This window comes from Condylura cristata, unplaced genomic scaffold (genome assembly GCF_000260355.1).
Source record: "Condylura cristata isolate star-nosed mole 26May11 unplaced genomic scaffold, ConCri1.0 scaffold00004, whole genome shotgun sequence".
In the NCBI taxonomy this organism is placed as follows: domain Eukaryota; kingdom Metazoa; phylum Chordata; class Mammalia; order Eulipotyphla; family Talpidae; genus Condylura; species Condylura cristata.
Genome location: NW_004567105.1, coordinates 62,007,894 through 62,019,207, shown reverse-complemented (window position 1 = coordinate 62,019,207; position 11,314 = coordinate 62,007,894). Strand labels below are relative to the sequence as shown.

The following is an 11,314-nucleotide window of genomic DNA, read 5'->3' as shown; positions in this document are numbered from 1 at the left end:
GCAGGGCGCACGGCCTGAGCGGCCCGGGACCCCGCATTCCAGCCCCACGGGCTCAGGATTCGCCGAGGGCTGGGGGGCTCGACCCCCCCCTCACCCGGCTCTGGCTACCCCCCGGCGGTAGCCACGGCAACGCAGGTCGCGGTGGGGTGGGGGAGGGTGACGTGAGCCCCAGGCGCGGGCGGTCCCGTCCCGCCCCGCCCGCCCGCCGGGCCTCACCTGTGAGCAGAGCTGGAACCGGAATTGGGAAACCTCCCGGGATGCGACTTTCGGGGCTGGTGATGGGGGTCGCGCCGCGCACCCCTAGGTGTGGTGGTGCAGCTGCCGTGTCCCTTACTGCCTCATCAGTGCGGATTCGGACCCACACTTCTCACCTGCCCGGCCAGTTCTCTAGCCACCACCTCTGCCTCGCACCGCCCCGAGCGCGCACTTTCCCTTCCAATCCCTGGTTTCTGTGGTCGTCCTCTAACTTCCTTTACCTGCACTAAGCACCTTGTTTCTCCCTTAAGTACCCGATCTGCCCACTGCCCGCCCGTACTCCCAGTAACACCCCAACAGCCAAGTCCTCCTTCCGGCCCCCACCTCTGGATGTTCGGGAAGAGTACCGGCTTTGGGGTTGGGCCTGGGTTTGCACCGTCACTAAGCCAAGTAACCTGACCATCCCTCCCCCTCAAACAAACATACTAGTCTGTTTGCTCACCGGCAAGTGGGGATGATACCATCTTATCCCGGCTGTTAAAAGGAGGACTCACCGGCTGCAACTGTGCACCAGCAAGCGCACATTTTCCTTCCCTTCTTTCCAGGACCCACCCCAAGCTGAGAAGCCTCGGGCAAGTCTGAACTCCCTCTCAGACAAATACCTGGGTCTTCCCCTGGAGAAACCACTGGGCAGAACGGTTCGCTCTAGTGGCCCAGTTGTGCCCTCTGGCGGGCCTTTTCATACCCTGGTCTGCAAATTCATAGCCAGGACCTGACCAGTCCCATTAGGTCTTTTGAAGGACTTTAGCTCAAGAGGATCAAGAGAGCCTTCTAGGAGGCAAAAATTACCTTGGAAGTTTCCAAAGCCTCCACGGTTTAGGGGAAGCCTAAATCAGGTCATCAAATCTGAAGAGCTGACACCACAGGCACCTTCCACCTCCCACCCCCCAAGGGTCTCCTTCAATCTCATCTACCAAACTCTGCCTTCCAATTCTTCCCTTCCTAACTCCCTGCTCATTCTCATTCCTCTAACCTTCTTCCAGCACCTGTGACCAGCTGTTCAGTACCTCATCTGCACCAGGATGGCACCCCCTCCCCAGTTCCCTTTCCCCTACCAGTCCCCAGATGCCTGCAAGTCTGACGCTCCAACCTTATACATTACAACTCTCCCACACCTGTATAAGGTTGCCTCAATCTGCCTCAAGCCCCTCATCTACCTAGGCTTTCCTACCTGTGAAGCTTGTGGGGGCCTCTATCATGTGCCTGGAAGCCTCCCCTCTCTATCTACTTCCACAGGTCCATACCCTTCAGGACCTTCCTGAAGGTCCTGAGACTTCTCAGTCCCATAGCACCCCTCATCTATACACAGATATGTCAACTCCTTCAGAGCACCCAAGTGCAGATGTTATTTTTATCCCATGCCACCCCAGATAACTATACAAAGAAAACAATGGCAAGGATGGAGTGATCGAAGACCCAACCACACTCCAAGAAGAGGGAGCACGTCATGAGAAACACTTCCACAGGACTCAACTGAGCATCTGAAAGGCTCTGAAAGGTTTGGGTGCTCCATGTGCCAAACTCACAAGTCCTCCAATACTCCAGCATGAGTTGAGTGCCTCCCACTGCTCCTGTTTACCCAAGGGCAACAAGGCCACCCATGGCCACTTAACCTTAGAGGTCAAAGGTTGCTACTCCCCTAAGATTTTTTAAAAGACAAAAATGGAGATCAGTGTCCTTAGAGCACTGTCTGCCTCCATGGCCTGCTATACCCCCACCCCTGAGAAGGCCCCTCTCCTTCACTGCCTCTCTGTTCAATCTGGTGGACTGAGCACTGCCCCTGCCTTTCAGGGCTATGCCAAGACTGTATTGGGGAGACCAGTCCTAATCACACACTGGAGCTGTCCAAAGCACTCTACACCAGAAATCCAGATAAGCCATTAATTGCTATAACTATGTCCCCAGCAACATTTATCAACCCTTTTCCCTGTTCTCCTATGCGCACTCCTCCAGCCTTAAAACCAGGTTCTTCCTACCACAGAAAAGGTGATTCAGGAAGGACAGCTGCTATGGTCATCAATGGGTGGACAGCAGATTAGGTTCCACTTGCTGGAACCCCCACACCATGGACCCAGGAAGGGTGGGCAAGAGGGCAGGCCTGAAAACCTAGGCCTCAAGAGTAAGTATATTCAAAACAATTCTGGGTGGGACAAGACCAAGAGGAGATGAGAAACTAGAAGAGGCAATTATCCTAACTCCAGGTCTAACCCTTGTGTCCCAAATGTCAATTTTCAATGAACAAAAACTCAGTCTCATACAAATTTCTTTAGTACAAACTCACAGACATTTTAATCGGACATTAGCACAAAGTTTTGATAATTCATGTAAGTGTTGCCTAAACAGTAAAGTACATCAGCTGGTGAGCCACATATATGGTGCTCAGACCCGGGATGGGGTGGTGTGCACCTCCAAAGGCTCACCTCACTTCTCTTATTAAATCCACATCCATACCTGTCCTTACAGACAGACCTCTGGAGAAGGGTCCGGGAGTTAACTACCTCTGAACAGCATGTAGAGCACTGGCAGTGTGACTATAAATGTCACGCAGGTGACCAGCGTGCTGTAGATGGTATTCCTGTTGACCTGAGCTTCGAGCCGCTGCTCTGTATCTGACAGCGCTGTGACCACACTCACGTGCTCCAGTAAGGAGCTGGGCAGGGCCCCCTCTATGGGATCCACTGGGCCTGGGTGTGCTGCAGCCTCTGCAAGCTGAACCACCCGAGCCATTTGGCTGAAAGTCTTTTCCAAGCCATCAAGCCGCTCTCGTAAACCCTCTAGACATGAATGGACCTGCCTGGAATGGCTGAGTTGCTCTTTCAATGCAGCTAAAAGGATATCTGTGTCTCTGTCTCGGGTCGGGGAAGTACCTGCCTGGGATCCAGAGCTCTGCCCTGGCCCAGACTGAACCAAGACTCTTAGATCTGCCATAAGGTCCTGGAGGTCCTTCTGCTGGAGGGAGTAACTGGATGCCTGATCTCGGATGGCCTCCTGGAGACTCACAGGCCCCTTCTGTGCCTCCAGGAGTAAGGCCTTTAGCTCCTGCAGCCGCACACGATTCACATAGGTAGAGCCTGCCACACCAATCAGGGCTCCCAGGATAGATCCAATGAGGGACCAGTTCTTGGTCCTTTCAGCTCGGGTTCGCTCCTTCTCATGACTTTCCCGCACAGCTGCAGAAAAGAGGGAGAACTTCTCTCGCTCAGAGTCTTCCGCATGCATATAGGTGGTGCGAAGCCTCTTCTCCTCCTGCAGAAGCAAATCTGTATTACACAGGTGTAACGTGGCCCTGCAGTTGTAGACACAGCAAATGTCCCACTCTGTCCCTGGGTTCTGATCTTATGCCTGGCACATAGAACGTGCTCCAGAAACATGCTGAATAAATGAAGGAACCAGGTCCTGGAGGCAGGAAGTAACAAAGGACCAGGGTAGGGAGTGGCCAAGATCGTCGCACCATCCTCCTACCTGAACATTCCTTGGCTTGACCGGAGAGACTAACACCTACAGAATGTCCATCAAAAGGCAGTGTCTGGTGCTGCTGGGCCAGACCCCTCCATGGTACACTCTCCTCAGCACCTCGGAGCCCAGTCTCTCCATAAGTTTTTTTTTTTTTTTTTTTTTTTAAAGATTTATTTATTTGTGCATACAGAACTGGGGTACAGGCCAGAGGCTCAGGGGTGGCGAGAAGCCTCACCAGAGACAGAGTGGGGAGCAGAACAGGCAGATCGAGGAAGTACACTGCTGAGGGGAGCAGCGGGCGGGTCAGGAGAGGTCTGCCACGCCATGTGGTCACCTCCGGGGCAGGCGGGAATCGAACTCATGCGGAAGCGGCTTTAGATTCTCAGTGCTGTGCTTTAACCCGCTGCGCCACCAGGGAGGGCCCTCCATAAGAGTTTTTGATTGACCTCCTTACCAGTATCTAGCCACCAAGATCAGTCAGGGCTCCTATCCAGGAGAGGAAGGGCTGCCTCTTAAGGTGCCTACCTGTAGCATCCTGTGTTCCAGAGTGGCTAGTTCCAGGTACTGGTTATCCTCCCTGGAGATGCGGTCCAAGCGGTCCCTCACCTCCTTCAGCTTGGCCTGCTGCACTTCCAAGTGTTCTCGAGCCTCTCGGACAAGCCCTCGAGCCACCATGAACACTTTCTCTGCCTGCAGAAAGAACCACAGAGCTCTCTATTGGTCCCTTCTCTCCACACCCAGAGGCTCAGCTCTTTCCAAGACTGGTTGAGAAAAGGTCACTGGGTGTCAGTACTAAGGGTAGAAACAGAGTCCCTCAGACACATAATCCATGCTCACCCAGTGGTTCTCAAAGTGCAGCCCCCAGCCACGCCTATCAGAACCACCAGATTAATCCACTCAAGTAGAAGTAACATGTCCCTGAGAAACTTGGAAAATAGTTAACAATGCACTAAACCCAGCCAACTGTGATGTGACACAAACTACAGAAAGGAGCTCTGTCCTTCAGCTAGCTCAGGCATGTTTTCTATGTATGCCTCACCAAAATGCCAAGAGAGGCAATGCTCCCTTTTGCAGACCCAGAAACCCCAGCTCAGCCAAGGTCCCGACTTCTGAGGGGAATTCCAGGTCCTTCCACCTTACTACACTGGCCTGCACTTCAGCAGGAATAGGAACAAAAACGGCAGCGTGCGTTTCAGCTGCCAATCACAGACAGCCTTTCCTCCTCACAGCAGTATTCTAATTACACATGGGGCTTTGAGGACACTAAAGGGCAACAGCTCCAAGCAGCCCTCACTACCTACCCCCAAACAGTCGATGAGGGAGGAGTGTGTTGGCCTGACACAATGAATGTGAATGACTATTGCTGGCTACAGTTATATAGCACTCTACACCCCACTGGTATCAAATCCAGGCTGTGAAAAAGGGGTATCTGTTCAAGGAAAGGTAATTCGGGATGTGGCTTCCCAGCACCACGTGGTTGGTGACTTGTTTGGCAGGATCTACCAGGTCCTATTTCCCACGTCAGAGGGCAGGGTCAACCACCCTGGCTCCCATCCTCACCTCAGTCACATTTCCCTGGGCCTCTCGAACCTCACTGAGTCCAACGAACTCTTCATATCTGTCCCACCAGTTCCTGGCAGTGGAGGAGGCTCGCTGCTGAATGCTGTGTCCCAGGGCTCTTCCCAGCGCAGTGAGGCGGTCGTAGAGCCCCAAGGCTACCTCCTCAGGTCTTTTCTCTCTGGGCTGGCTGGGGTCTGGGCTGCAGAGAGTCCGGCTCATACAGAAGTCCCTTCCAAGGAAGCTTCTCCGAACCATCACAGGGGGCACACCTACAATGTGCTGCATGGCAAACACCGGGCTGCACCCTGTCATCAGGAAACCTGTGGGGGAAATGTTAGACAGATCAGCTCACAACTGAACAGACATAGCATTAAGGCAGGTTGCAAGACCCAGGGCAGACCTGTTGGGCCTGCAGACAGCAGCCACTGAGGGAAGGTTCCCCCCAGGTGCTCCCGGAAAATGGAATATGTTCAGGGGACACATTTTGGAAATGATACCTTTCACCTCATCTACAATAACACACGAACTATTCCATCTACCTTCCTCTGGCATCCCCAGGACTCTGCTGTGACTTGGATGAGAAGCTAATGTCAAAGTTCTACACCTAAGTTGTATCCATGCTAACAAAGTCCACAAAGATTCCCAAAGATCCCCAGGGATACTGTGGAACTGAGAGGATTTCAAGAATGATTTCTGTAGAGGACCATCAAAACCAACTCCCCGGTCACCCTGAGCACTACCTCAATACCGGGGAGGAAGAGTTTCACTTATGTTTCCAGGGAATACAAGTTGTTCATGTCCCAAGGAAGAAAAGTGTCTCCTCAATTCTCTTCTGGGAAGATTATTTCAGGGGAACAAATACAAAAGAACACAGATTTCTTTAGAGAATAACTTCTTGGTTTCACACCAATCCTCCTGCCTCCAAGCCCAAGACTTTGCAGGTTACCAGCTCCCAGGCTCACATTTCTTACCTTCCATAAGCTTTGTCCCTTCTCTCAGACCTTAGTCATGCTCGACAGGTTAGGTTTCTTTACTCTTTTCTTTTCAACCTCACTTTGATGTTTGGGTCCCAACAACGCCTACTTCTCATTACCTGAACACACAGGGAGTCTCCCATTATCCAGTCAGGCCTTGCCCAAGCCTAAGAGCAGCTGGGAGTTGAGGACCCTACAGAGAGGGTGAGGGTGACCTATGCAAACCTGGGTCAGCAGCACCCTGCTCTGGCCAAACCAACCCTCTACCTCCCCATCCCACTCCACCCCCAAATTCTGACTCTGGCAGTCAGAGTGACACCTAGTGGCCTGAAGACCAGATCAGCAAGAGAAGACAATAGGAAGGCTCACTAGAGCATCAGTTATAGAGAAAGGGTTCCTGACCAAGTGAAGTGTAACAGAAACCAGCGCCTAGCGTCCCAGCCTCCTTCCCATCTTCCTGTGCTAGGAGGAGCTCAGGCTCTTTTTAAAACAAAATGGGGTGTCTCGTGGCCAAGGGGTGGCCCCAGCTGAGAGACACAGGAAATACTGAAACAGGTGTGCACCACCTGAACCCAAGTCCCATTCATAAATCCCAACGGATGGGCCCTACCATCCGTGCCTCAGTGGTCAAGCAAACCCCCTTGACCTAAATACCAGCACCAATGCACACTGAAACCTGCAGGTGTGCCTCTCGCCAAAGCAAAGCAGTCTTGCAGCCCCACCAACTACAGCCCCCTCTCTCTTCAGCAAAGCTCAATGAAGATTTCAACCTCCAAAGTTAAAATACTACTACTACTGACACTACCACCACTAGTGTTACTGTTATTGCTAATAACAGCATGATAAAATTAGGCTAATATTTAAAAAAAAAAAAAGATTTCGACCTCAATAAGGATGTCATTACTTCCCTAGGCTCCTCCTCTCTGGAACCTATTCCATGAGGGAGGACCAAGGTCGTTCTCCTGGAGACTCCTCAAAATATCTACCTTACCAGATCCAGCTGGTGCTTCTCAGATTTCTTCTCCAGTATCTCTGCAACAGCATCCCTTTTTGAAATCATGACCTCTCCTCAGCTTCCAGTAGTCTTCACCACCCACACCCCAGGAAGGTGACCCATCTGTGGCAGAGATGATAGATATGGCCACCTTCACAGTCTTGGCTTTCTCCACTATCCCCTGGTCCCCAAGCTGTTCTCCAGATGACAACCAGGGGCTCTGTTGGCATGTAAGTCAGAGCACATCCTTCAGCTCAAAACCTCCTGGGAGCTCCTATCTCAGCTGGTATCAACACCAGCGCGGCCAGAGGCCAACCAGCCCTAGTTGTCTCAAGCCACCTCCCCCTCATTTCTCGCCAGCCCTGTACTCCACTTCACCCTAACACGCCAAGCACCATCCTGCCCTAGGGTCTGCGCTCCACCTGGACAACGCTTCTTCCACAAGTCGTCTGCACACTCTGTCTTCTATGGCTTTGTTCAAATATCACCTCCTGGCAAGACCCTCCTTGACTACTGCCTCCTTGGACATCTTACTGCTGTATTTTTCTTCATCAGACAAGTATGCCCTTGTTTATGTAGTAGCCAACCCCTCATTAGAAATAAACAGAGACTTCACTTCATGAAGAACCATGGTAATAACTCCCAAGTTACTCCTCCACTGCACATCCTCCTCTCAGTCTCCCGCACTCCACTGGCCTGTCTTTCAGCTCCTCCTACCTAGGTGTCTCACAGGTCCCTCAATGAGCAGAGGGGAACAGGTTCCTGGCAGACAAGGAAAAATGGAAAGGTCATCTAAAGCCTGAAAAGTAGTCAGTGCAGCTGGCAAGTGGCAGAGGGTAGGACAAGCGGTTGGAGGAGCTGGACAGGAGGTAGAGTTCAAATCGAGGCCCTGAAGGCCAAGTTCAGAATCTTACCCTTTCAAATCCATCCTCCCACCCTACCCAGATGACTATTTCTTACCAACTGCCTTTTCCTCACGTCTCCAGCATCTGTACTGCAGCTTCACTTACAGTGAATGGCTTGCTTTTTTTTTTTTTTTTTTTTACCAAGAAAACATTCAAGACTTCAAAGAGAACATCTATGAACACCCACCCTATTTGTCCCTGACCAGCATGGGTTCCATTGTCATCTTCTCTGTTATTCTTCAAGATCAAGACTCCATGCTCTAGGGAAGACCAAGTTGTGCCCCAGATCCCATGTCCTCTCCCCTCCTCAGACACTGCACAGTAATTGCTGACACACCCCACAGCCACTGCCTCACTTGTCTACTCTTTCCGTAGCCACTATCCCTAGTTCCTCTCCTCCTGTTTTCTCTTAAACCCTCTCTATTTGGTCTTTAATTCCCACCATGGCAATAGAATGGCTCTTGCCCAGGTCACCTCCACATTGCCAAATGTAATCAGTTCCCAGTCATCTTACTCCTCCTGTCAGCAGCCTGTGACTGTGACAGCTCCCTCCACCTTGAAAAAACTTCTACACTTGGCTTCTGGTCCCTCCCCCCCTCACTCACCCTCATTTCCCAAATCTCTCACAGTACCCCTTGTCTCCTCTCTCATCCATTGCCATGGCTTTAAAAACTACCTATGAAAACGTCCTAAATTGATTCATAGAGATGGTTGTGCAACATTGTAAATATACCAAAGTCACTAGTTGTACAGTTAAATAGGTGAATTGCACAGTATGTAAATTATATTTCAACACTACTTTAAAAAAAAATAGGAAAGAAACCAACTACTCTGACTTCAGAAGCTGAGGTCTTTCTCTCCTTGGGACGCTAGCCTCACTTATCCAGCTGCCCAACCCACTTCTCTACTTGGAAGGCTATTGGGATTTTGATATTTTCTTACGCTCCCAAACTGGCCTTTTCCACAGCTTTCTTCATCTTGATTGATGGAACTTAAAAGAGACCAGATCAGGTAAAAAATACACATCACCTTGGTAAAAAATACACATCACCTTACTCTTGTTTCTCTCCCACCTCATGTCCAATTCATCAGCAAGTGCCAATTCCTTTCTAAATCCAGAATCCCTCTTCCACTTATTCCTCTCACTGCTACCAATTGGTCCCAATGACCCACATCTTTTGCAGGATTATCCTAAGAGCCTCCTGACAGGTATCCCTGTTTCCATTCTAGCCCCCACCATCTACTGCCAACAAGTTGGTGGTCCTTTAAAACACAGAACAGGTCTCTCCCTGCTCAAACCCTCCAATGGTTCCCCAGTTCTGTCAAGATAAAAGACAAGGGCCCTTCCTGGTGGTGCAAGGGGTTAAAGCACAGCACTTTTAAGCTATATACAGCCACTGCAGAGCATGCATCAATCCCTGGCCAGGGAGGTGACCCACCATGGTGCAGCAGACCTCTCCTGTCTCACCCACTACTTCCCTCAGCAAGGTATTTCAGTAGAGCCATCTGTTCTGTTCCCCACTCTGTCTCTAGTGAATCCTCTTACCACCACCGTCACCTAGGGCCTGTACCCCAGTTTTTTTTTTTTTAAGATTTATTTATTTATGCTTACAGAGCTGGGGTACAGGCCAGAGGTGCCGGGGTGGTAAGAGGATTCACCAGAGACAGGGTGAGGAGCAGAACAGGCCAATTGACCAAGTACACTGCTGAGGGGCGCAGCGGGAGGGTCAGAAGAGGTCTGCCGAGCCATGTGGGTCACCTCCAGGGTGGGGACTGAACTCATGCTGAAGTGATTTTAGCTTCTTAGTACTGTGCTTTAACCCGCTGTGCCACCAGGGAGGGCCCTGTACCCCAGTTCTTTTATGCGTGAATAAGTAAATCTCTAAAAAAAGAAAAAATAAAAGACAAAATCTGCACCCATTCCTTGGCCAGAGGCTCAGGGGCGGTGAGAGGCTTCACCAGAGACAGAGTGGGGAGCAGAACAGGCAGGTCGACGAGGTACACTGCTGAGGGGAGCAGTGGGCGGGTCAGGAGAGGTCTGCCACGCCATGTGGTCACCTCCGGGGCAGGCGGGAATCGAACTCATGCAGAAGCGGCTTTAGCTTCTTAGTGCTGTGCTTTAACCCGCTGCGCCACCAGGGAGGGCCCACCTTGGCTTTCTTATTTGATCTCATCTCCCGTTAGTATCCCTTTCCTCACTCTACTCCAGTCAGATACACCTACACCCCCCTCCCTGGCTTTACTAAAATAATTGACCTGTATCATTGCATAAATTTAAAATGTACAACATGATCATCTGATACACATATATATTTGCTAAATGTTCACCACAATGAAGTTAGCAAATGCATCCTTCACCTCACATTAGCAGCATGCATGGACCTTCTTATGTTGCTGGAACACACTAAGCTAACCTAAGAGCCTTTAACCCAGTTGTTCTCTATCTGCAAAGTTTGCTCCAGCGCAAATGTCATTAGCATCTACCCCCACACCAGCAGCCTTACCCACTACCTCTGCTTTATCAGGCATGTATCACACAACCACACTTAATTCCTTTGCTTATGGTCTAGCTCACCCATCAGAATGTCAGTTTTGTCAAAACAGACACTTTTTGATCACTGCTGTATGCTTAGAGCCTAGAATACTATTTACACATAGAACATACTCAACATAACTGTATCGAATGAACAATGTCTTTACAAAAAGTCGCACACCCAAACTCCTTCCAGTGGCTTCCAAAGCTCTAGAACCAAGTCGCCTAACCCCCTTCCACTTCTGCCACCTCGATCGCATTTTCCTCTAGCTGAACTGTGCCTTCCTCGGTTCCAGGAACGCCGCAGGTTTCAAGGTCTTTGCACGCAGCCGTTCCTCTGCCAGCAATGCTTTTTCCCCCTCTCACAGTAGGGCGCCTTCCGCTTAAGCACCCTCGGGTTTCCGGACCCTCCCCCGGCAGGACGACCCTCCCACTGTGTACCTGGCGCGCCAAGCGCGGGGGCTGAAATCCCAACCAGCACCTGCCACTCACTTGGTTCTTGGCCCCTTAGCGCCCGCCTCCGGAGAGCCACTTCCGGCAGGAGGACCGCAACTTCCGGACCAGAAGCCAATCAGCTGGACCGCGTGGAGGTAAAGACGCAGAAAGAGAGAAAGGGCCGGAGCTCGGTTTCCGGTGG

General features: G+C 51.1%; 1 protein-coding gene across 2 annotated transcripts; it reads right to left on the bottom strand.

Annotated features, from left to right (window-relative positions):
• Nucleotides 1-2,531: 2,531 nt before the first annotated feature.
• CCDC51 (coiled-coil domain containing 51) lies at nt 2,532-11,190 on the bottom strand. Of its 2 annotated transcripts, none has more exons than XM_012720678.1 (4): nt 11,170-11,190; nt 5,272-5,591; nt 4,237-4,401; nt 2,532-3,501 (listed from the first exon to the last, which is right to left on the bottom strand). In XM_012720678.1, exons 2-4 carry the CDS (start codon nt 5,581-5,583, stop codon nt 2,746-2,748), a joined length of 1,233 nt encoding a protein of 410 aa, XP_012576132.1. In that variant the 5' UTR covers nt 5,584-5,591; nt 11,170-11,190; the 3' UTR covers nt 2,532-2,745. The 2 variants fall into 2 exon arrangements, with proteins under 2 accessions (XP_012576132.1, XP_004676657.1); XM_004676600.2 differs by having other exon boundaries at nt 11,119-11,174.
• Nucleotides 11,191-11,314: the final 124 nt, after the last annotated feature.